Here is a 26,711-nt window from a genome sequence, read left to right as displayed (position 1 = left end):
TGCAGATGGCATTCATCCCATAGCTGTACGTGGCTCTTATAAGGAGTCTCTTTATATTTGCCAGCACCGTCATGAATTCCCTTTTGCTGACTGGCAAGTCAGTACCATGCAGCATAAATAAATCATGCTTTAGCAAGACTTCTTCAGTGTGTTCTTCAAATGGGTTCAGATGAATTCCCTCTTGTGATGTACTGATTCTCAATCCACTTCCCTAGTAATTATAATAAATGTTATTGTTGCAAACATTTTCAGGAAACAACTTATGTGGCTACAACCCTGTACAGAGCCTAGCACTTTGGGACAAAGTTCTGTGACCAGGTGTGTTCATGTATATGATATTGCCAAGAATTTGATATTAATGCTGATACGGAAACTTAGCTGATGATGGGACAAAATAATTCATAAAAAACCTTGATGATCTTCTGAAAACCAATGTACTAATTTGACATTATTGTGACAAAATGCAGACTTCTGTCTTTCTAGGGCAGCACACATTTCCAACACCTCCCGTTTTGTCCTTACAACAACCCTGTGTCATAGCTTAGTTACACAGAATGTAACTGGCCCAAGGTGAGTGAGGATATGAATCCAGGACTACTCTGTTCTGGTCTGGTATTCTAACTATTACACTGCACTAGCTCTTCACTGAAGTTTCTTATCAATTACAGAGATATAACAGCAATAGTGAAACTCTATCTACTTAACTGCCTATTCAGTGTGTACAGTCATCTTTATAATATTTATAATATTATCCCAAGCATACTTACTATGGGATAACTTCATTTGAAATAAGAAAGGGATTTAAGCATGCTTACCCATGATCAGCATTACATTTCCTGTAATTTTTATTGCTATTAAAAACACTTAACACTTAACTAAGTCTTCTTCTAACACAGCCATGATTCTCCATTTAGCTTTCACTGCCACTGTGAATGCCATGTAAAAATAATGGCATTTGACATACCACTATAGCATGCTAACATTGGAATGATCTATCTAGTGGGCACTCTGAATTCCCAGCTTTAATTTTTTAAGCCCTAGCCCCTTCCTTTGTGGAGACATAAGGTGAAAGGCATATCTCTGGAATGAAAAGGGCATGAGATATTTTTAATGAAAATTAGGAATTTATAGGGACTAGTCACATGACTATAGCCACATGACATACTGATTAAAATGAAGCTTGGAACCGTTCTTCAGTTGCATAAGGAAATGGTAGCCACGGAGGGGGGGGGATATGTGCAGATTCTCATCTATACAGGATACAAATACTCTTTGACTGCAATCTTTTAAAAAAGATTGTACCAACCAGATTTCGGAATGAGCTCAACAATGCTGGGGGGGTTTGGTTTTTTTTTTTTTTTACAGAAAATGGATGGTTGGGGGCTGATTTCATGTAGATGCTCCAAAAAACCCAGTTCTGGTTTGAGTGTAAAACCAGAGCAAAACCTCTCTGTGGAAGCAGCCTAAGTCTAAGCATGTCCAGCAGCATCTGTACTTATCCATGCTGCTACATTTGTTTCTCCCTTCCCATCCCTCCCTCCATTGTCTTAATGCTGTACAAATTAAGTTGGTTTGCAAGGTTATACTACATTGGTTTGTACAAATGATTATAGTTGTTTTAATTAACTACCTGTTTAGCCATATGAAGCCAGCTCATTTGCTTACCAATGAAAATCTGCCTCTAACAAATCATCCTTTCACTGAACACACTGAGTTGTGAAATTGTACCTCTATGATGACATCAGACTGAAGCATCGCTTCAGCAGCATCTTCTTCCCCAGTTAGATCATATGAGATGGTAAATTTCAGAAGGCCTCCAGCAGCTGTTATCTGCAGAAAAGAAGAAGGGTGCTGATCACACAGCAGAAAACATGCCTTTAACCATTTTATACTATTCTACTCCAATTACAGTGCTTTCAAGAGGAAGGACTTCGACTGTAGTGAAAGGACAAGTGTATGATAAACAGCCCCAAGCAAAGAGTGATTATGAGCTTCTCCTTCACCTTATTCTTTCTTTCTCCCTCTCAAAACCCATTGCTTCTATGCTCCAAAGAAGCTATAAGTACCTTTGGACGCAGGCTGAAAATTTATGCATGCTTGCATATCTTCTCACCAAAGGTCTGGCATGAATGAGATTATTCCGTAATGATAGCATATGCTATGCCACGATAATTCTAGCAACCCAGACCCTTACTTCCTAATTTTCCTCATTTTGAAAAATAAAGTCTTCATAGACAAAATGTAATCTACATTTCTTATTCGGATGGCACTTAATTGTCAAAAGTAGCCAGAAAATTGGAGCTGTATACTATTCTTCTTCTTCCCTTCTGTCCCCTGCCTCCAAGGGTCCAGGCTGGTACAAAGGACTGCTTTTTAATCCCCCTGATCATTAGGCTGCTATGACAGAATGTTTCTTATAAAAGATAATCTAAAATGGAGGGAAGAGAAGTATTTATCTGTTCCTAGGAAATAGAACAAATTCGGTTAAAAAGAAGGCTGCGGTGGCTCAAGTGGTTAAGACGCTGAACTGCAGGCTGTGGAAGGTCAGTAGTTCAGCAGTTCAAGACCCGGGTGCCGCAAGACGGGGTGAGCTCCTGTCTCTAGTTCCAGCTCCTGCCAACCTAGCAGTTCGAAAGCAAGAAATTGCAAGTAGATAAATAGGTACCACTTCGGTGGGAAGGTAACAGCGTTCCGTGCACCTTGGTGTTTAGTCATGCCGGCCACATGACCATGGAAATGTCTTCGGACAGCGCTGGCTCTTCGGCTTTGAAACGGAGATGAGCACCGCAACCCTAGAGTCGGATTCGACTGGCTTTCGAGCAAGGGAACCTTTACCTTTTTACTGACACATTGCCACCTCCTTTGGATTTGCCACTGTCACAAATATGTAATGAGCCACCAAGTTCAAGCATTTGTTTCCCCTTAAATATATTTTGCATGTATTAATCTTGTTAACCATTTGCTGCTAATAATAAACATTTGGATGGATACTGAGCATGACAAACCAAAGAACAAAAGTGGACAGCACAGATTGTTCTTAGGATAAAAGTTTAAAAAAAAAAAGTAAAAAAAGTGTTGACACAAGGAGCATCGCATTGTTCCTTCCACTGGGAAAAAAGTGAGAAGAGTAAACTAAACCACGTTTCATGTTTAAGTGGAACAAAGACCCTAGGAATAGAACCTTCCTTTCTCTTTCCTTCCCTTTTCTATATTGCTGACCAAGAGTGCAGTTATGTGAGCAGCCTGCAAGGAAGGGAATTGCTTGATTATTCGCAGGACTGTTCCAATGGGACTAATGCACAACCTTCCATCATCATTCATCATGTATTCAGCCCCACTTGTGCAAATGAAACAAAAACAAAATGGAGGGAAATAACTTTTGTTGTGCAGTGTTATCCACTTTTAATGAAAAATAAATCAGTTTTTCAAGGGACTGGGTCACTTCAGTAACTAAATGATGCTAAATAAATTATAAACAACAGCATTAATTATGGCAGTAATCTATACATTTTCAATCTTTTTTTTTAAAAAAAAGAAATTATGCATCACTACAGGCATCCTTGAAGATTATGGTGTTTCATTATCATTTTTTAAAGTTTCCATTAGCAGATATAGCAAAAAAACATGCCACCACTGGTTGAATCCACTGGGAAGATCATTTCATTTCAGTGCGGCTTGTAAAGGAGAAGTTCTTGATTTATTGAGCTCCCTAACCATATCTTAGGATTTCTTTATATTTGCAGAAGGGGTGGTAGATGTTCACCAGAAGGATGACAATACTAACATATTGAAAATAAAACCTATGCTGTTTGTTTCTAGAGTCTTTAGCTATAAAATTAATTTTAGGTCTTCTTAAAGTAAATGCAATCATTGAAAAAGGCAACAAGAAATCATTGTGTTAAAATTGACTCATCCCACATACATAGACATTCCATTACCTACTGTACTAGTTATCTGCCACCTGTAAAACCCATGATTTCATGAAAACCACAAGTATGTGCAGCTGACATTACTTTAGCAACACACCAGACCAACTTTATCTTGAAACAGTCTGAATCAGACTGAATAGAGTGTCCATGCCTGTTACCGGACTCAATTCTGTCTAACATTAGCCTGAATCCAGGAAATGCAGGCTTGATATGCTTATGCTAAATAAAAATGTGCCTGTGTATATAAGCATTCAAACTGTGTTCCTTGAACATGGTTTGCTCCAGCAGGTAAGCAGTTTTCAGTGGTAACACAGGTAGGTAAATACGACTAAGTGTGTGTGGATTGGTCCCAAGTCTCCAGAAGAAGGAACATCTACAGCTACAAGGCAGTCACTATTACAATTCTGCACATATATGACAAAGTTGTTCCTCATTGACCTCTACCATCCTTGGAGTGAAACCTGGTCAAATGGTTTACCCTGGAGCTAGGTGACCTAAAGAGGGCCAAGAGACATCTAGAATGATGCTGGTGATGAAGTCATACTGAATCTGACAGAGCATGTTATAGAACTCACAGGAAAACCTATGAAGCAGCAGTGAAAATGACAAAAAAGTGTTACTTCTCAGCTATCAACGCATCAGCCAGTTCAGAGGCATCTCATTTGCTTAGGGGATCTTGGCATATACTGACTTGTAAATCTGAGTTTTTGTTGTCTCAGGAACAGGAAATTAGTTGTGATGCCTCTGCAAAGGTTTTGTTTTGTTTGCTGACAAAAACTCTCAAAAACACTGACTTGGATGCTGATTCTAACGTGGATTAGACAGAAGAAATACCTAACATACCATCTGGTCTGTTTATGGATCATTTTGACCCAGTTACCACAATAGATTCTGACAGAATTCAGGGATCTGTGAAAGCTACCATGTGCTCTCTTTGACCATCCTGGTTGCTGAAATCATTGATGTTTATTGTAACTCAATCAATGACACAGGGCACCTTCCCATGGTCACTCAAACGGGGAGACTTCTGACCCCTGCTTAAAAAAACTGTCCCTACAGGAAATGTTGCCAATTATAATTTTGTCTCTAATTTGCCCTTCTGGGGCAAGGTAACCGAGGGAGCAGCAAGAGACCAAATCCAGGCCTTCATGGATATTTCAGGGGCTCTGGACAGTCTGGCTTTCCTAGATTATGGGACAGAGATGACATTGGTGACTTTAGTTGATGATCTCTCTCTGCAGGTAGACAAAGGCCATGCTTCTTTGTTCCTCCAGATCTAACTGGTGCCTTTGATACAGTAGACCATGCCATCTTCTTGAAATATCTGGAAGCAGAAGCAGATATCAAGGGATGTGTTTTGGATTGGTTTAAATCTTTCCTTACAGATTGGACTCAAAGGGTTGCCACTGGCAACCACCAGTTATCATCAGTGTGGAATTTGTCCTGTAGGATTACACAGGGTATAGTTTTATCCCCCATGCTATTCATTCATTACGTAAAGCCCTTGTTGTTCTAGTATTGCATGCCATCAGTATGCTGATGACACTCAACTCTATATGTCTATCCAAATCCAAAAGGTATTGAGCCCTGTCTGACTACTGTGGTGAAATGTCTGAGACTGAACAAATTGAAACTGAACAAGACAAAGGTAATGATGTTTGGGAAGACTGCAGTTTTGAAGAATATCATGCTTCCAACTTTTGATGGGGTTCAGCTGACCCTTGCTGACTTGGTCAAGAGCCCAGGGGTTACACTGGAGCCAACATTATTACTGCAGAAGCAAAATAATGCAGCCACAAAACAATACTTTTTTCCAACTTAATTTAGCCTGGAAGATGGCGACCTACCTTGACTCAGCTGATCTTAAAATCTGGATGTATGCCATGGGACCATCAAGATTAGGCTACTATAATGTACTCTATATAGGTCTTATCCCTCCAAATCAACTTAGAAACTCCAAATAGTGCAGAATTCTGCAGCTTGGTTATTATCAGTAATTGCAGTGCACACATTTTATGTCCACCCAGCAGTCACTCTACTGGCTGCTCATTTATTACTGGTTCTATTCAAGGTAGCAGCCATCACGTACCAAACCCTTCGTGATCTCAGACCCTCATATCTGCAGGACTGCCTCTCCTCCTATGCCCTGGCATAACAACTTTGCTCATCTGAACAGGGCCTTGTACAAATACCTCCCTGGAAATGGGCAAGATCAACAACTGCCTGTACATGTGCATTCTCTTATGGAATGGCCAGCCTCAGGAGGTCAGGAATAGGGATGGGCAGAAACTGGAAAAATGTGGTTCATGGCTGAACCATGAACCAAACCGGTTCATGGTTTGTGGTCCCACAAATCCCATTGAAAAGGACCACAGTCCCTTTAAATAAGGTTTGCAGAAAGCTGAGAGTAGAGGTATGCAAAAAATTGGTTATTTTTTTCCTGATTCGGGTTCGTTGGATCCCAAAAATATTGCTATTCCACAAACGCCTGAATACCAATATTGGTATTGTATTGGGATTCGGGAAAATATTTAGGAAACCCGAGTTTATTCAGTGCCATTATACTCTATGGGGACCATCCCCATAGAGTATAATGGAGAATTGATCCAGGGGTATTTGCGACTGGTAGACTCACCAAATTTGCAGCATAGCTGCTGGTGCCTCTCCTCAACTGTCCCCCCAAGTTTTAAAAGACTGGACCAGGAGGTCCAATTCTATGGGCCCCCAAAGAAGGTGCCCCCATCCTCCATTGAAACCAATGTAGGGGAAAAGGAATTTAAACAGACCACAGTCTCTTAAAATTTCTCTAGCTGTGCCCAAATAAAAGCTGAATAATATCAGCTTTTATTCACGCGTGGCTTTTTTGGTCACCGAATAAGATTCTCCAATCTGTATTTGGCTGAATAAATACCTAAAAACTATAGATAAAGTATTTTGGGGGTATTTATTCAGTGCAGTATATACTGAGTGCACACCCCTAGTGGGATCAACTCCCCACTGCTCAGCTATTTTGGGCTTTCTTGTGCAGTTTCTTTTAAAGGGACTGCAAAAGACAGCCTGAAAAACAGCTGAATGGCAAGAGGGAGATCCCCTTGCTCAGCTGTTTTTGCAGCTTTTGTGGGGAACAGAAAGCAGGGGTTAAAGGAACTCGGAGTCCCTTTAAAGCTCAGCTTTCTGCTCTATCTGTGAAACGCCATAAACATCTTTAAAAGTTTGTGGAAGTTTGTGATGGTAGACCCGTCATGAATTTCAGTTTGTGAACCACGAACAGGGCAAAATTCATGATGAATTTTGCTTCACAGTTTGGTTTGTGCCCATCCTCAAACTGTGTAAAACAAAACTGTTCAGGAGGGTATAAGGCTGCATTTAACAGAAATATTCATGAAGATGTTTCAATAGAGAGAACAGGACTGAGGATTATACTACTATATGTATTATCTGCTACTGTATGTTTTTATCTTTCACTGCATTATATTTCTACTTGCACAATACAATTTCTTGCATTGTTCAATACTGTTATGTTTAACTAGGAGAAAGGCCTGTTGTGAGAAGAAATACAACGAGCTCTAGAAGAAAGCTCCAGGTGAGTGTCCTGACTGTGGCTGGTCGGACGGCAGAGGGAAGGAAAAACATAGAGGGAGGCAAGCCATGTTTATTTCCTTCTGCTCAGCTATAAGGCAGGGCTGTCTCAAGTCATTTTGCTGCCCCAAGTGCGTAGTATGGGAGGACAGCCTCATGGTAACAGGTATGGTTCCCTCCACCCCTGACTTATGTTTTTTTTTTTTTTAAATAATTTTTTATTAAATTTTGACAGAAATAAAAAACACCAACTTACACCAAACATAAAACCCACCCCAATCTATTTTACAGTTCCACATCTACGCCACCTAAATCAATTACATCTTTTGACATTGATCTCACATTAAGTTAGTCCATAAATCTGTATTTACTTCCTGACCACTTATTTCTAAATAAAGTATATACATTATAAACTTCCGCCCTGTTGGAGTCCTTAATTTCAGTGGACTCTTTAGAACCTGGTTCAGGACCTCAAAAAGCTTCTCCAGTTTGAACTCTTATCGTTCTATCACCCACATATATATTAACTACAAAAACCTAATTGTGCTTGTCAAACTACAGACAAAACTAAATTATATTCATTTTGCACATATATATCTATATCCTCTGTCTATCCATTCAGTTATATCATAAAACGAGTTGTAAACGTCCCAAAAAGACCGATATACTGAAATGATCTTGTTGTTTCTATGTTGGTATTATATTGCATTTCTTTTCTACATTGATTTTCGGCATTTTCATTTATATGCCGCTGGTCTTTGTATTCCTTGTCCTTTTCTGGTTTTTTTGAATCCCCATTCAAAAGTTTTTTTAAATGACATCCTTTCTTCTTCCTTGATCTTTTTTTTGTTTTATTTTTCCTTTTCTTCTTCCCTTCTGTCTTGCTGTATTCATTAAGCAAGCCAACTTTCTTAACTTGTCCCTTTTTCAATCCTGGTTTAACCATTTTATCACCAGTTTCCTCTGACCTAGTTTGTAAGTCCTGTTTAAGTAGCTCTGTCTCTTTAAGACTGTCTCAAGTCATTTTGCTGCCCCAAGTGGGTAGTACGGGAGGAAAGCCTCATGTTAACAGGTATGGTTCCCTCCACCCCTGACTTATGTTGCTTTGGGGTTATGCAGTGGCAGCTAAGGTAGAAAAGCACCTCCTCCTCTGCCATGTCTTCTTGGTTCCAAGGGTCTGGAAAGCAGTTCCATAGCCAGTTACAGGGTTGACAACTCTGGGTTGGGAAATACCTGTAGATTTGAGGGGTAGATCCTGGGGAGGGCAGGGTTTGGGGTGGGGAGGGACCTCAGCAGGGTATTATTCCATAGAGTCCATTGCCCAAAGTAGCCATTGTCTCCAGGAGAACTGATCTTGGAGATCTCCAGGTGCTGCTGGAAAGCTGGCAATACTAAAGGGAGGGCCAGACCTGTAAATTTGAGGGGTAAAGCCTGGGGAGGGCAGGGTTTGGGGTGGGGAGGGACCTCAGCAGGATATAATTCCATAGAGTCCATTGCCCAAAGAAGCCATTTTCTCCAGGAGAACTGATCTTCGAGATCTCCAGGTGCTGCTGGAACGCTGGGAGGGCCAGACCTGAAGGGGAGGGCCGGACCTGAAGATCTGAGGGGTAGAGCCTGGGGACTTGCAATGTTCCCTCTAAGCTGTGGAGTCTTGTGAGCAAAAATTCTACTTTGTGAGCTACTGGCATTAAAGTTGTGAGCGAGCAATTTGGCTGCTGCAGAAATGAGTTTGCTCTGGAGACATCCTTCCTGAGCTAAGACAAAAACATGTGAGCCGGAGGCTAAAAAACTGTGAGCTAACTCACACTAACTCAGCTTAGAGGGAACACTGCTGGGGAGGTCAGGGTTTGAGGGTGTGGAGGGACCGCAGCAGTGTATAATGCCATAGAGTCCACTGCCCAAAGCAGCCATTGTAATAGCTGGGAAATTTTCTGTAGGGGAAATGATGTGCTGTGGCTGGGGAACATGGTGATTTCTGGGAGATCTCCAGGCCCCACAGGGAGATTGGCAACTCTGGTGACTGTTTAAGGGAAGCTTGGGATATGTATTTTGGCAACTCCAGTGACCATTTACTTTACCTCAGGACACATTCAATGACTCCAAACAGCAACAACAAACTGTTTAGAATGTTAGAGGCAAAGGCCAATCAGGCCACATATGCAAATGACCTCTGTGTTCCGACTGGCTTTTGGGGGGAGAGGAACAGCAAACTGTTTAGAATATTGGAGGTGAGACTCAGGCAACGCTGCCAGTGGATAGGGACAGTTTCTGAGTGACAGATCAGGGAACCAACTGATTTGGGAGCGTGTGGAATGTTCAGGAGAGTCCATGACCAAAACAGAGAGATACTTAAGCCTTGTTTCAGATTTCTGCACTGTTTATTCAATATCTCTTCATCCTATTTATTGTTCTGACTTACATTATGTAATCCACCTTGAGCCTCAGTCAGAAAAACATGAATGAATGAAATTGGTTTCAGAAATCATAAGGGAATATAAAAAAGATCCCACACTTTTTGAAATTAAACTATCTAGAATTTCATTGGCCAAAACCTTCAATTACTTTTAATCAGCAACACAAACCAGTGCAGATGCTGAACTTTGGTGTAATATGCACCCTGCATTCTGTCCTCTTCATAATGTAAATTGATACACTACGACCCAGAGTTTATCCATATACAGTGCATTAAAGTAATTTTGCCTAAATGTTACAAAGGTGTGAATGACAGTTACAGGTTCTGTGTCTGACAAAAGGAACTTAGGCCTTCCCATCAGGTATAACACTCCAAGCTAGAGGTTCAAACACAAGTGTCATGACATTATCCACTTCCACAGCATAATCCAGATGTTCACTGTTGTGGTCAAGTGTTCTGAATAACTAACAAATTTGAGTGGAAATACAAAAAATGAAACAAACATGATAAGCAAAAGCTATGTGAGATATGCAACAACTATTCTCATGTTTGTTTTTTGTATAAGGAACATGATGCAAAATAATATCTCTTGTGAATAACAGTACATCTTCAAGCCATAATAATTATTCATATCTGCAATGAAAACAGCCTTTGTGTGTTGAATGTATGATGCCATCATGCATAGGCAGAATTTATTGCATCCTAATTGTATTCAGAACTATCTTACCAGCTCTACTTAAATTTTGTATATATTTACATTTCATCTGGTATGCTAACATTATTCCCAACCATGAGCAAACACTACATTACCATTTGTGTATAAGCCACAATTCTTTCATCCTCTCTGGTAATTTTAGAATATCTTGGGGGGGGGAGTAGAACATTTTTCAGAAGATGTACCTTAAATTTTGATTTTTCTCTTTGGTTTTTACAGGTCTTTACTGGAGTGTACCCTCAATGACTATCTGGATTCATCTTTAACATTACAGCCCCCCCCCAAATAATCAAGAAACCATCAAGGGAGGCGGGGTCAATGACACAACGATGGCGGACGCCTTTCCCAGCTCTCTGGGGAGGCGTACCGCACAGTAGCAAGGGGGAGAGGCGCAGCTGGCTCTGCGCTTCCATCAGAGTTCAGGAAGAACTTCCAAGCCATAGGGCTTTGAGGGTGAGCCTCTTTTCCTGCTAACGGCAGGGGAATGGAGGCTCCCCTCCGCCCTGATGGTCCCTCTCGCTGACTGCGTCCTCTTAGCGAGGCCACAAGCTGTGTCGACCCGATCAAGCACAGGAGATCTAGCGGAGGAGCGATTAAGAGTGAGGTCAAGATAAGACCAACAATGAATGTGAGTTAAGGAGTGAACTGTGAGTGAAAATGAGCAATTTGTCTTCAGAAGAGAAAATCCCCTCCCCCTCAAAGGAAAAACTTTCTGAGCGATAGCATGCTTTTGCATAAACAAGGAGGGGGAGGGAGAGAGAAACAATTGTAAACGGATACATGAAGCGAAATCCCCCCCCCCGAAATCCCTTAAGCGATTGGAGGGGGTGCCTCTTTGATGCATTTACATAAACGGAAGAGGGGAGGGAGAGAAAGACAGTTGTAAACTGATACTTCTGAAAGACTTTATTTGCAAGCGTGTAAGCCTGTTGTGGGAGATTTCCATGAGCTTTTAACAGCGTATACGATTTGCAGAGCCAGGAAGAAAGAGACTTTATTGAAACTAAAACGTTGAAACGGTAGATTTTTTTTTAAAAAAAGATGGTGAAAACTCTGAGGAGGAGAAGGGAAGTTGACGTCACTGCACTAGTAGCAGAAGCCATCAAGCCAATCTTGGAGCAACTTGTTGGTATTAACCAGCATCTGGCCAAGATAAATCAACAATTTGTGTCTCGGCAGCTCGAGGAGGCGAGTGGAGAAAAAATGGAATCGAGGGCTCTCAAAGCGAATGAGATAGACACTAAATTAAGCAGCAATCTCAATGAGAAAAGAAGAAAAAGCACAAGAGAAACAGGAGAAATTTACAAGGATTTGACTTCTCTGCGTGTGTGCTTAGAAAGTGTCATCTTAAAGTTTGCTGAGAAAAAGGAGCTGGAGGTACTCTTCATAATCAAGAAACCTTTGAGAAGCCACTGGACCCCGAGACCAGAGCGAAAGAGGCTTAAGACTAGCGGTTCTATTCCTTTGGATGGAAGAAGATAGGGCTGCAGTGAACGTCTAAGAAGATATCAAGAATTTCGAGAGTTTTAGTATAGATGTAAAGGCAGAAGGACTTTGCAAATTGCATTTATGAAATGAGCTGGAGGAGATGCTCGGGAAATCTTCTCATAACAAGTAACAATCTAACATATAAGCTTAGAAAGACAGGGTCTCACAAAGTATATTGTTTATTAACAGCCTTTTCTTTTACTAACAGCATTTTAACAGGGAATGATCCTAACCTTGGGTTTTTAGCTTAGTGTGGGTTATCTTTTCTTTCTCCCTAAATTGTAGTCACCCTATCCCCATTTTTTCTTGGTAGTTTATGTAGTATTATTAAAAAAATAAAATAAAAATCCCCTCCGGGGGCTTAAAAAAAAAGAAAGAAACCATGAAGGATTGTTTTAAAAATTGACACTACATGCTCAGTGCATAGAGAGAAGAAATCCCCTAGAAAATAATGGCAGTCTTACTGTTCAATAGGTTGCCAGCCTGATCCCTAAATTGACTGGCACCTGTGACAAAGTAATGAATGGAGAACAAGCCATCTTAACAGATGGAAGGTAAGTATGTATGTGCCTCATGTGGGTTACAGGATGCACAGATGGAATGTTTGAACATCTGTTTTGCTTTAATTTACGTGCTTATGTTTTAAGGGACTGTTCCATCATTAATCCAGCCTTGGGTTGGATTAGCATTTTGTAGAAATAACAAATAACTGACTGGAAAGTCATAAGGAGAATTTTATATGCGTTTGCTGCATTTAGGGAAAAGGGTGAAAAGAGAGATGTAGAAATGAATTCTAATGAAGCTCTTACCATGGAAACAAAATATGTAGGTCTTATCATTGTAATATAAATTCTCAACTATGATTATATATTTTAGTTCTGATTAATCTTTGTTTGTTAAAAAAACAGTAGTTTAAAAAGAAGTTTCTATATTTGACAAGACCTTTGTACAAAGTTAATATTTGTGTGACAGATAAAAAGGAAAGTAGAATTTCATTGGTCTGTTTTAATAAGCATGTATGGGTAGAGGTATTTTTGTTTTGTTTTTTAGTGTATTTCCTATAAATATTTTCTATTGGGTTGTAATATTCATTGTGTTATAGAGCTGACTCGACCATACTTTTCTATTTTTCAGCTGAAGAGTGATAATATCACCACCATGTCACTGGACTAGAATGTATTATTTTAATTATACTCAGAGACAGTACATGAGTGTGTGTTGAGTGCTGTCAAAGATAGCTATTGATGGGCAGAACCGGCTCATGAACAAAAGCTTGTAATGAACTTTGGCTGGTTCAAAGTTTGCAAAGTCAAGTTCATGGTCCCTTTCAGCGCTGTAAGCAGAGGTCAATTCGGGGGGTATCGCGGGGGATCACTTTTCCCCCGGGTGAGGTGCGGGGGGCGGGGCACACGATGAAGCCCCGCCCCCTGCTTCCGGCTGCCCCGCTTCTGGCCCTCATTCAACCAGGAGGAGGGCAGGAGAAGAGAGAGGGTAAGTTGCTTCCTCCCCGCCTCTCCCCACCCCTGCCTGCCTGGGGCCAGGAAGCGCCTTGGCGGGACTTCCTTGCAATCCCACTGGCCTTGCAGGTCCACTGCCGGGCCCCTCATGGGGCTCGGCAGTGGAGCCGCAAGGCCAGCGGCGGCCAGGACTGTTGGGGGCAGGGGGCCTTCGTGGGGCTTCCTCGCACTCCCGCACCTTTAAGACTAACAAATAGCACCTTTAAGACTAAGACTAACTGAGTGGTGGGTGTGGCCTTATGACACACTTACAGTGATGTCAGGGGGTGTGGCCTTATGACACACCTCCGGTGATATCATGGGTGTGGTATATGCTAATTAGTTATGCTAATGAGTTCCCCTAGCTCTTTTTCTACGAAACGACCCCTGGCTGTAAGTAGCAGTTTGTGGCTGTTCATGAATAGACACAGACTGGCGCCTATCAATTAAACTGTTTACAAAGTTCCAAGGAAGGGAGGCGAAATTCTCCAGCCCTGGAAGCACCAATAGGAATCCTTCAAAACTTAACAGGCCCTGCCAGCTGCCAATCACAGAATTCCCATTCTGCTCTATGGGCTCAGAATGCTATATATTCAGTCAACTCAGCTCCCATCCTCTCCTCTGTTGGCTGGTAAGAGAGAGGCATGGAGCTTGTTAAAAGCAGAGCAAATTCATTAACTTCTGCTTGTGATCTGCTCCCTGCTACTGGGGTTTGGGTAGCTGAACTCAGGGCTTTGAGCCACCAAGTCTGTCTCCTCACACTGAGCACTGGGGCTTAGCTACTGAGTGCCTCAGCAGTGAGGACCCAGATTTCATACACCTTCACCCCACCTAATTGTGATCTGATCTCTGCTGCTGGGGTTTGGGAGTAGGTGGACTCACGGCTCTGAGCCACCAAGTCTCTCTGCTCACGACAAGCACAGGGGCTTAGCTGGTGGGTACCTCAGACAAGGGCCCACTTTTATATACCCTTCCAGGGCTTGGGTGTCAGGGGTGGTCTCAGGGCTCTGAGATACCCAGTCTTTTGGCTCCAGCTGAGCACAGGGGCTTAGCTGGTGTGTGCCTTGGATGAGTGCCCACATTTATACCCACCTCTCCTGATTGTGAAGACCTTGAGGGTGAAAGTGGGTGGAAGGAGTGCACATTTGGGGGGAAGACCTCCCCCCACTTACCAGAGGCTGGGCACCAAGCCCAGCCTGCCACCACCAACTCAAGTTTTTAGCACTGCCCAGAGGTCAGCAGTTTCTAAGAGACTTTGGGGAGGACTCTGAAAGCAGTAGTTCAGAGGGGGGGTAAGCTTCCTCCCCTTCCACATCCCAACTCCCTGATGCTGTAGGTACACACACCCCCGGTGCCTCTCAGCCCACCACCAGAAAACAGCTGTGCCTAGTCCCACATGCTCCAAGCATGGAGCCCCATTTCCAGGCCACCATGTGGAAATATTTCCACACCCTTCCCAGTGACCCCTGGAATTGTGAATCTTGGGAGGGTTTTCCAGCCGTTTATTGAGGATAAAAATAGTTCATAGTTGAACAACAGTTCCAGAGTAAGAACGTAACACCATTCAAGAAGCTGTTGGATATTGTGGAGTCGTTCCGAATTTGAAAAAGAGGGATGTTTGAAACAAGCTTGTAAGCAGGCCTCCTCATCAGCCGGAACAGCCAGAACTTGGAGAATCTAATGCTGGAACTTTGGAAACTTTTAGGAGGCATTCCACCTAGTTGAATTTTTTTTTGATGGTATTATAGACTTTAAAGTAATTGCTTTAAGTTTATACATTATTTGATTAGGAAGATACAACACATATTGGAACACTGGCAAATTTATTTGTTTATTATACATAATTCATATTTACAAATTATTGTCATGGTTCATTTTTCTGGTATTGCTATAACCATGTTTCTCTCTTTTCATTGCTGGAGGAAGGGGTGGCAGTCAGTGGGAGCAGGAAGAGGCCCATTGCCCTCTCAGCAGAGACATGTGGAGGGGGAACAGGAGGCCCCTCCTAGAAAGGTCCCCTGTGCCTGTGTGCCATGTTTGGGACTCCAAGGCAGGCCACTTTCCAAGAGGTCATGCCCCCAGGGATGCCGCCAGTGCCACCCAAAAGGGCAAAGGGGAGGGTTCAAGAAGCACTCACCTCATCAGTACGATGACTGCAGTGGATGACCAATCCTTCTCCCTCATGAAGGATGTAGCCTTTAGCCAGCTGCTGCAGCACCTTACTCCCTGATACTCTGTCCCCTTGCATAGGATGAGTCTTGCACACCATGTACCACCCCATAGTGGCACTGGTCAAGGGTGAGCTCTCCAGAGTGCAAGGTCAAACTGTCCACTTCACCGTAAAACTCCCGAGCAGCCAGCAGCATGGCTTCCTCTCCCTCACCACCCAGTGGTGGCAACCAGAGAACCTCACTGTCCAGACTGTTGGGCCCAGGCCCCAGGAAGGGACAGTTCTGCCACTTGGCTACAAAATGGGCCTGTTCCATGCACAGGGGATAGATGCAAACCACACTGCGGCAAACATCACAGCCATGATACAGAGTAACCCTAGGGTGTGGGTGGGCAGCAGCAACATCACCTGTGGCTACATGGTCACAGAGGCTTGTGCCAGCATGCTGACAGTGGTGAAGACTGCACACCTCAAGGGCACTGTCTGCCTGGTGCACATGATTCATCCTGTGGTGAAGGATGCTCTGGGCTGAGGAGCACTGTGAGGGCCACCGGGGACGCTGCCACCCTCCAGCTATGGTCCCATCTTGAGAACTGCTGGTGCCTAGCTGTCCATTCTTGCAGAGCATCAAGCCTGTGCATCTCCTGCATGAGAGGGAGGGGGAGGGGGATAAGCCTAAACATCAGCCTATCCAGACCCTACCTACATGCTGGAACTCCATGTACACCATGATAATGCATTTGGTGAAGCAGAAGAGCACAGTGCAGGATGTTATCTCCTCTGTAACTATCCTGTATGGGAAGTGGAGCTCAGCATGAACTTGAACAACTGGGTGACCCTCTCTCAAATGGTGCATGTCCTGCAGACCTTCCAGGACACCACCAAAATGCATCCACATGGCCAGCCTGGGGCAAGTCATCACTCTGATTAAAGGGCTGGACCAGGTGCTGGCCTCCTCACTGCAGCTGGGCGCCCAAAAGGACAGCTGTACTCCCACAGGCCTGAGTTTGTGTCTCAGGTAGTCTCAGGGCTTCAAACCACAATGTCTACTTACGTCGTTGCACCCTTTCAAGTTTGTGTCTCAGAGCTTTGAGCCACCATGTCTACATAAGTTGCTGCATGCTAGTTTGGGTTTGGATCTAAGCTGGACTCAGGGCTTCAAGCTACCATGTCTACATACATCATTGCACCCTTTTGGATTTGTGTCTCAGGAGAACTCAGGGCTTTCATCAACCATATCTACATATGTTGTTGCGTGCTAATTTAGGTTTGGGTCAAACGTGGACTCAGGGCTTTGAGCCACCATGTCTACATATGTCGTTGCATCCTTTCATGTTTGGGTCTCGGGATTTTGAGCCACCATGTCTACACACATCATTGCATGTTTTTGGTTTGGGTCTCAGGTGGTCTCAGGGCTTCGAGCCACCATGTCTATATATGTCATTGTATGCTTTTAGGTTTGTGTCTAAGGTGGACTCAGGGCTGTGAAAGATGCTGTGCCTCCCAACTGCTCCAATCATGGGGCCCTGTCCATCCTTCAGAATATGCCTAGGGAGACTGGGGGGGGGGCTGCCAGCTCAACATGTATGTTTCCATTTCTTTGCAGAGCAGAAGAATACACCCAGTCCCAGAGTGATGATGTGCTGTGTTCTGGACCTGTGTGTTTCAGCCCTGCAGGGGGCTGTGAGAGTTGTGGGCATGCTTCCCTTGTAGTGTCTGGCTGGGGTGTTTGCCAAGCTGCCATGGGGTTATTTTGGGAAGCCCCATTACAACTATGGAGATGCCTGGTCTGCCTTTCTGTCCTTCAGAACCTACCTTTGGAAACTTAGGGGGGTACAGATATAGGGGGAATGCTTGCCTTGCTTCCAATGTCTGGCTGGGGGTGCACGTTCTGCACAGGTGAAGTTTCCCTGTGAGTTTGGTGTCATTGGTTTGTCCCTTAGCCAGTTCATAAACTCCTGGCTTAACTGCAGCTGTCTTTTCAAGAGAGCACTGGAGTGGGAGACATTTGGGGGGGGGGCTGTAATCAGGACCTCAGAAATGTGATCCAACTCCAACTTGGAGGGATTGTAGAGAAGCAGGTTGCAGGATGAGGTTCCTTGTGTGTTTGGTGTGTGTAGCTTGCAGGAGGTCCATTGAACCTGTGCCTAACATTTGCCACAAATGTACTTTCTTGGCTTGATCTTAGTCCTGCTGGGTTTGCAGTGCCACAGTATCACTGTTTCTGCTGGGCACATTGCTCTGTTTCTGCTGGACTTGCAAAAATGCCCCAACCATCAGTTTCCACTGCAGAGATTCTCTGGGTCTTTGATTCTGTTCTGGGGGCTTCTACTGCCCTTGCTTTTTTGCTGTTTTTCCCCTCCACCAGAAACAGTGGAGGATGGAGGCACCTTCTTTGGGGAGGCCATAACTCGGACCTTGCAAATTCAATCTGTGTATAACTTGGAAGACATATACAATAGAGTCAGCCAGAGGACTGCTGTGAATTTGGTGTCTCTAGTTTGCACAGGACCTGTTATATATACTCCTGAACCTCCTGAACTTGTGTCTGTTATTTCCCCAGAAAGCACTTTCCTAGGGCCACTTTCTTTGGGGGGCTGTAACTTGAGGCCTCGAAATCCAATCCTCACCAAACTAGGAGAGCAGGTAAAGGAGAGTCAGATGGAGTTCCTCCATGAGTTGGTGTTTCAAGCATGCCAGGGGGTTGTTCTATTGCTTCATGAACTTCACAAACCAGTTTGGTTCATATGAATCCTTTTTAGTTCATGATGGTTTATGGTATGGTTCGTGAGTCTGCCATGAATGACGATCCCAACCACACTTTTCCAGTTTGTGCCCATCCCTAAAGATAGCACATGCATACCCCCCCAATAACCTAAAACTTACAAAGGCCTTTACTTAGACCTTGACTGTGTCTGCTACTCATGTTGTTTTGACACTGCAGGAAACAGGAGGAATGGCTCAGAATTATTTTATGCCAACAGATGTGATTTACAACAACCCAAAGCTGACACCATTTTCCAAGCATGAAAATGCAAAGAGCAAAATATTATTGTTGGACATGCTTGTGTGCACCATAGATACTGCAGCCTAGTGCTATTTGGATTCCATGGGGCACCTGTGCACTGATGTAAAGCCAATGAACAACAGCCCAAACAGCACCCAATGTAGTGTAATAATATTCTCATTTTACAGATTCTTATAAGCATTTCTCATATTGCAAGTAGGAGCTCTGAGGTAAAGAAAATAGCAGCTTGCTAAAGATCATGCAGTGATTTCATAGCAAAGGAAAGTCATGAAACTGGTGACTTCCTACATGAATTCTTAACCATTACATTAACAAATATTACTAACTGCTGTTTGAGCGTCATCCCTGAAAGTGTGTTTTACCTTTGTGTCCCCAGTTATTAATCAAACAAAATCAAAGTATAAGCATAGTTTTATTAAGACAGGTAAAATTAGGTAACATATATCTGAAAATTTCTACCAGGTTCAGTTGAGGAAATATATAACTATGCAAAGCAATAGCAAAAGTATATGGAACATTTGAACTCTGGGTCATCAAATCTTGGAGTCTTAATAGCCACTGATAACATGAACGTATTTATACTTGTAGCCATTCCAATATAGTGGAGCAGTGAATTCATCACACCGACTGTGTAGGAGACCAAAATGGCATGCTATTTATATTAGGAACAATCAGTAACATATTAAAGATGATTGTTCAGTCTATAGCTACACATACATATTTTCCAAGATTTATAAACCACTTGAATGCTGAGTCACCCCAATTTTTTTTAACATCCAGTCCCTAGAAGAGCTTTATGTAACTTAAAACTCATATACCACATTATCAACACTACTTAGTTCTAGTAAAAAAAAATCATTTTATTGAGTTTTGTTTGAATGATTTAGCATGGCTAACTGCTGGTGTTTTTTGTCTACAAAACTGTTAATCATGATCAGCTACAACGTTTAACCTGCGCAATGTACTTCAGCCTCAGTGTAAGGCTGCGGTCACAAACACTAAATAATCCACTTTCAATGCACTTTCAGGACACTTTCCAACTGAATTTTATTGTATGAACTGGCAAAATCCAGTTGGAAAGTTCATTGAAAGTGGACTGGAAGCAGATTATTCAGTGTGTGTGAATAAGCCTCATCGTGGCACCTTTACTGTAGATATAGAAGAAGACAAGAGATTGGATTTATACCCCACCCTTCACTACCCAAAGGTGTCTCAGAGCAGCTTACAAACTCCTTTCCCTCCCCCTCCCCACAACAGACACCCTGTGAGGTGGGTGGGGCTGAGAGAGCTCTGACAGAAACTGCTCTTTTTTCTAAAAACAGCTCTTATCAGAGCTACGGCTTGCCCAAGGTCATCCAGCCAGGTGCAAGTGGAGGAGTGGGGAATCAAACCCAGTTCTCCCAGATTAGAGTCCATGCACTTAACCACTACACCAAACACACAGCTGAATTATTCATTTGGCCACATGTGTGATGCAAGAGCACTAAGGCTGCCAACTCTGGGATGGAAAATTCCTGGAGATTTGGCAGGTGGAGTCTGGGAAGGGTGGGGTCTGATTGGAAGACCCTCAGCAGTATATAATGCCATAAAGTCCTCCTTCCAAAGCAGCCATTTTCTCCAGTGGAACTAATTTTTGTCATCTGAAGATCCATTGTAATTTCAAGAAACCTCCAAGCCCCACCTGGATATTGGCAACCCTACAGATCACTCAAAACATCGTACCTTCTGGATATGCATTTTTTCATCATGTGACACCCTTCTGAGCAGGCAGGACTGCATTCACAATGGCAATGCACATACAGAAACCTGTTTTTTCTGCCCAGATTATGCTCTTGCCCTCAATTCAGGATGGCTTGGTATACTGCTTGACCTCTGGATGAAGAGAAGTACCTTTTTTTAAGCGCATCTATTTACATTTTAAGCAATGCACAAACATTAATTAAAACGAGACTCATTGTTCAGTTCAGCTAAATTCATTGTTTATTTCAAAATGATAATTCTTTCTTTGGACTATATAAAAGAATCTTGGTATTTTTAAAAGCTTCTGAGGATCTTCTACATCCCAGAGTGCTGGGATCCACAATTTACATCCTATTGTTCCTTTCATACACAGAAAATAATGCTTAATTAGAGGTAAATATAACAGCCTTCTTTCTCTAAAGCAACCTTTCCACCAAAGAACACACACTGAATGCATGTTACCAGTTTTCCCAACTGCTGAACAGACTCTTCCTTACAGCCCATGTGAAGTAGTCTCCAAAGGCACAGTGAAGTAGTCAAAGAACATTTGCTTGACCTACAAGACAATCCTAAACAAATTACACCCTTCTAAACCCATTGAAGTTAATAGGCTTAGAAATGTGCAACTCTGATTGGGATTGCACTGCTAATATCTTAATTTTCTGGCATGAAGGGAAGTGGAAGATAGTCTCATCCAATGTCTCCAGGATAAGAGGCAGACTTCCTACAGACTTCCTGCATGATTAGTACACATACAATTTTATACTCACAAACACATACACAAAATTCCAGTCAATCCAATCTTTATGGGGGGGGGAGAGTTACCAACAAAGTTTAGGAAAACAAATGTATGTATACATTTGCATGCCTAAACACACACATATTCATGCAGGGCGGGTACAGACGCAAATTATTTTAAGGAAAAAAGTGCTGCCAACCATTGTTTTTTTCGGGAGGGTTACTGTTTATGTAGCACAAGGAAATTCAAGCACATTCAAGTGATAGTGCTCTCTTGTGGATAAGGAACCAAGATAAGGAACCAAACAGCATCAGTACCAAAATAACCTCCCCTACTGCTTTAATTATATTTGCTCAAAAAAACCCCCATCCTTGAGCCTTCATTTCAACATAGGACTGTAGTTTCTAGATATTAATTCACAACTCACCCATCTAATATGTAATTAGATGGTGGTCTCAAACTTGTACTCCAAGTGGAGATGATTTAGGTGCAGTATACCCACACAGTGTATTATGGTGCTGATGAGTAATCCTGAATTATCCTTGGAAGCCACCCAATCTGGCAAAAAATAACATTGACAGCTGCGACACTATAGCAGAATATGCCAGGTTTTCCTCACTGAAGGGTTATTAAAAATCTACTAAGTGCTTCATCAGAATTATAAATATTATCCAAACCTCTATCTCATCCTGAAAGTGGAAAAATTGAAAAGGACAAGCTCACCAGCTGCTGAGTAAATTTTTGCAACAGTTGCTTTGCCCTTAATAAACTATAATTCAATAATTAAAAGGCAGTGAAGTAGATCAGGGAAATGTACATTTCTGGGGAGATACTTTTTTTCCTTTTCATGATCTTGAAATAGGGGGGGGGGACTGAGTGAAAGTTAAATGTGACTTTTTTTTTTGTCCACACAGGCAGGACTTTTAGGGGTGGGTGGGTCATCTTTTTGCCTGCTCAGCAGAACTCATCCAGTAACCTTCCCATTAGCCTTACTCACTGCTTGCAGCAAAAAAGGCTCCATAATCAGGCTGATGAAATGCTCACAATTTACTCACATTTGAGGAATTATTTTCTAAAACCATCAGAAGGGCAAAAATAATCAATAACCACTTGTAAGTAATTTTAAAACCAGCTATTAACACTGTGCCTGGTGTGTGTGGCGGGGAGAGATTCCAGACCTCTGTCCTAAGTTAAATTCCTGCCATCTGCCTTGCAGAAAAAAGCCCTTATCCTTATTGCTTAGTATGTGTGAGGGAATAATTCAGTTATTGGCAGTGCCATCCTAATCAGATACACTCTTCTAAACCCCTTGACATCAATGAACATGGAATAGTATAATTCTGCCTAGGTTGGCACTGTGAATACCAAGAAAAGCATTCCAACCATACCATAATCAGATGCATTTAGTAGATTACATTTAAATTTTCTGGGGCTTAGACCTGGAAGTGAAAGCAGATTCTGGGTTCTGCCTCAGTTTGGGTTTGGATTAACAGCCTCCTCTTTGTCTGCATACAGTCCTGTTAGCAAAAGATCATGTCTATAATGTAAAATATAGAAGATGCAGCATTCAGACTATCACCAATGTAATCTTCCTGTAGATTCAGGCCTATCAGAATCTTGTTTGCAAACCTTATAGATTAGCTAGCAACACTCACAGCTGTAATGATTTTGTGTAACAGACATAGTTGGCAGCATAAGAAATTCCTTGTTGTGTTTGTGACTAAGTTAAAACTGTATATATTCCCCAGACCTAAGAGTACAATTTATTTTATTCTATGTTATCAGGTTGACAGCCTGCAGCTGTAGAGTCAGCTACTTGCTTTTGCCATGTCTCACACAACTAGCAATAAAAACGAACAAGGAAGAACAGAACAACAAACCACTGTCACAACAGTCAGAACTTCAAATGAGATATTATTGTGACTGTGTGGAGCACAGCTCACACACTCCCAGCCTGCTGATGGCCTAGAAGGACTTGAAAGGGTAGAGTGATCCAACCAGACAGGGGTTGGGGAGCAGAAATGAATAATAGCTGCCAAGTGGCAAAGGATGCTAGAATTTAGTGACGGGAGAATCTGGCTGCTGAATAGCGATTGAGTTTGTACACTGAAGGCTGAGTGTACACAAGGCTGAGTGAAGAACCCAGAATCATGGATTGAGTGTGACCCCCAAGAATCATGTCCATCAGACAGTGTACATGTAGCCAGATGCTAAATGAAAGTTGTTTACCAGACACCCAAACCTGGCCAAGTCTCAGTCGGGGAGGGTAATCACCTACCCCCTGCTCCAGTTGCCTGCTGCCACTCCAAGCAGTGCTGAGACACCAGCTGCAGCATCACATCACTTCCAGTAAAAAAACAAACACAGAAGGGATAAAAGATAGTACCAGGTATCGCTGGAAACTCTGAGGTTTTACCATAGCATTTCTAATAATTCCTAGAGCTACCCCTCATCACTTCCAGGTAACTCTAGGAATCACTGGAAACAACACTGTTTTACCATAGAGTTTCTGCTGATTCCTAGAGCTATGCATGTCACTTTCTTTTTTACCAGTAGTTACGTGACACCACAGCCAGCTTCTCAGCCTTCCATATCACAGCTCACAGCCCTCTCTCCTTGCAGCCATCTGTTTCTGCAAAGTCTGTGAGAGCCATAATGGGCCAGCATGCTGCATTCACATCCCTTACATGTGACTCGGAGCCCAACCATCCCACTACAGGTATAGATTGTCTTTAATGGTGCAATTGTATGCAGTTACATCCTTCTAAGGCTACTGACTTCAATGGACTTAAGATGGTGTAACTGTTTAGGACTGCACTGAAAATTTCTTTTCACCACACCTTCAGTCCCCAGGTCCACACTGACAATACCTTTGTGATGTTATAAGTTTTAAAAGTTCTTTTATGAGTGTGGAATTATTTAGTGCACATCCTGTTAGACAGTAAAATTAGCTTTTAAAAACCCTGAGATTTAGAATCCTCTTATGATATAATAATTCATGGTGGAAATAACATACATATTTGTTAAACAGATTCAGGTGGGTAGAAGAAGAAGAAGAAGAAGAAGAGATTGGATTTATACCCCGCCCTTCACTCGGAGTCTCAGAGCGGCTGACAAACTCCTTTCCCTTCCCCTCCCCACAACAGACACCCTGTGAGGTGGGTGGGGCTGAGAGAACTCTGACACAAACTGCTCTTTTTCAAGAACAGCTCTAACAGAGCTTGTGACTGACCCAAGGTCACATCAGCAGGTGCAAGTGGAGGAGTGGGGAATCAAACCCGGTTCTCCCAGATTAGAATCCGCACACTTAACCACTACACCAAACTGGTAATCATGTTGGTCTAAACAAGAAAAAAACAAAACCAGAACAAAGTTTGAGTCCAGTAGCACCTTTAAGACCACAAAGTTTAATTCTGGGTATAAGCTTTCGTGTGCAATCAGATACACTGAAGTCATATTTTGAGCTCCTGTATCCTATCCTCAAGACTGAAGCCGGGATCCATTAAATAGATCCTATAGATGTCTCCTGCCTTAAAACCCCCACGGGGTCACCATAAGTCGGCTGCAACTTGACAGCAATTTTCACCACCACATAGTTGGAAATGTCACTTGTAACCATTTGTTTTAGTGTTACATCTTAAGGGAAGAAAGTAGAATTATAATTTTCAGTGTACAAACTCAGTCACTATTCAGCAGCCAGATTCTCCCTGCACTAAATTCTAGCATCCTTTGCCACTTGGCAGCTATTATTCATTTCTGCTCCCCAAGCTCCTCAAGATGTACCCCTGCTGTATTTCACCAGAGAAAACACAGTATGCTAATGGTGAACAAAGTGGTTTCTTTCTGCATTCACCACAGTTTGTAAGTAGCATGAATTATTTGGAATGAAAGAGAGCATATAAATACAAGATAATGACAATAATTATTTTGCAGGGAGCAAGGCTGATAAAACTGCAGCTTCCATCTTGTAAATTGACCTGATGTGAAATATCCATTACCCTTTAAGATACCTATTGAAAGTCTCAATGCATTTGAAAACAGAGAGAGGCAAAGAGGGAGGAAGCCAACAGCACTAAGCAAAAAGGAGAAAGATGGCTATTCTCTGCTCTTGAAAATACCAGCAATTTGTACCAAAGACACAAATTATTTTTTAAATAATTATGTGGGTAGTTTAATTAATATGGATACATAGTTATTTCATCAGCTCTCAAACAGATTTCATAATTGCTGGGTATCAAAAGAATAAGAGATAAAAGGAAAACTACAAAGTAAAAAGTTATAAAACTATGTGGACATGACAGTTCTTTGTTCTTTTGGTTATGAAATGGTCATGTTTAATCCTCCAGCAATTTAAACACTGTTGTCTATAATTTCTTCTTCACTGTAACTTTCCCCATCAAAGATCTATGGCAGTTTCACGTCTGCTTTAGACACAGGTACAAACTGTGTCTCTAATTCAAATTTATCATCATGCTAGATAACATGAGATATAAAGATCTAAATGAATGCTTGGCACAGTATTCCTTTGTATTCTTGTTCTTTCATTCAGCCGTGGCCACTTCCAAACTAATTTGCAAATGAATATGATACTTTGTACCATCAACAAATAAAATAAAATCAAGAGACAGAGCTAGCTTCAAAGCTAGTACAGGAGCAGCCATAATGTTTTATGATCAGAAAAAAATACTTTAAAGAGTTTTACTTTGTTTTTGAAACAGCTGTAATAGTCTAATTGAAATCTGCAGAATGGTTTTGTTTAGGTTTAATCATCTAGCAGATCATAGCCTAGCATTATGCTTAAAAGATTCTTAAAATAGGTGCCAGCCTCTATATGTGCACATCAGCAACCAATGACTCCAGTGGGCATGTAGCTGGTGTACAGATGTTGCATTTCATAGAGTAAGCACCTTTTAAATGTGACTACCAGCACCCAGGGGTCATTTTGTAGAAAAAGAGGTGCAGGAGCTTATTAGCATAACTCATTAGCATAACTTATTTGCATATGCCACACTCCCTGACATCACCAGAAGTGTGTCAGAAGGCAACACCCACCGCTCAGGCTCCACCCCAAAAATCTCCAGGTATTTCCCAACTCAGAGCTGGGGAGCCTACCTGGAGAAAAACTGCTCCAAAAGCACAAAGAAAATTTGTGGCAGGGGATCAGCTTTTGTGAGCCACTGCTCTCTTCTACAGATACTTCATAGCTGAAGAAGTGACCAGTGAGTGACCCAGTTATGAACAGAGGCTACAGTTCCCACATTTGCAGAAGTCTACAGATACAGGCAACATCCTCCTCACTTGTTACCTACATGTAATGGTTGATGACTCTGTTTCAATGTATCTGAAAAAAAGTGCATGTACACAAAAGCTTATGCCCAGAATTAAACTTTGTTGGTCTTAAAGATGCCACTGGA

At 42.2% G+C, this 26,711-nt stretch overlaps 1 protein-coding gene across 1 annotated transcript in view; it reads right to left on the bottom strand.

Annotated features, from left to right (window-relative positions):
• LAMA2 (laminin subunit alpha 2) overlaps window positions 1-26,711 on the bottom strand; it is a 755,002-nt gene that overhangs the window by 335,493 nt on the left and 392,798 nt on the right. The window contains exons 13-14 of the mRNA XM_015416769.1: window positions 1,729-1,830; window positions 30-211 (exon numbers count right to left, since the gene is read on the bottom strand). Coding sequence (XP_015272255.1) covers window positions 30-211; window positions 1,729-1,830 — 284 coding nt within the window. The remainder of the gene's footprint in view (window positions 1-29; window positions 212-1,728; window positions 1,831-26,711) is intronic.

Source organism: Gekko japonicus, unplaced genomic scaffold (assembly GCF_001447785.1).
Source record: "Gekko japonicus isolate JY-2015 unplaced genomic scaffold, Gekko_japonicus_V1.1 scaffold92, whole genome shotgun sequence".
Lineage (NCBI taxonomy): Eukaryota > Metazoa > Chordata > Lepidosauria > Squamata > Gekkonidae > Gekko > Gekko japonicus.
The sequence above is the reverse complement of the archived record's forward strand: the minus strand, read 5'-3'. Positions and strand labels throughout refer to the sequence as shown.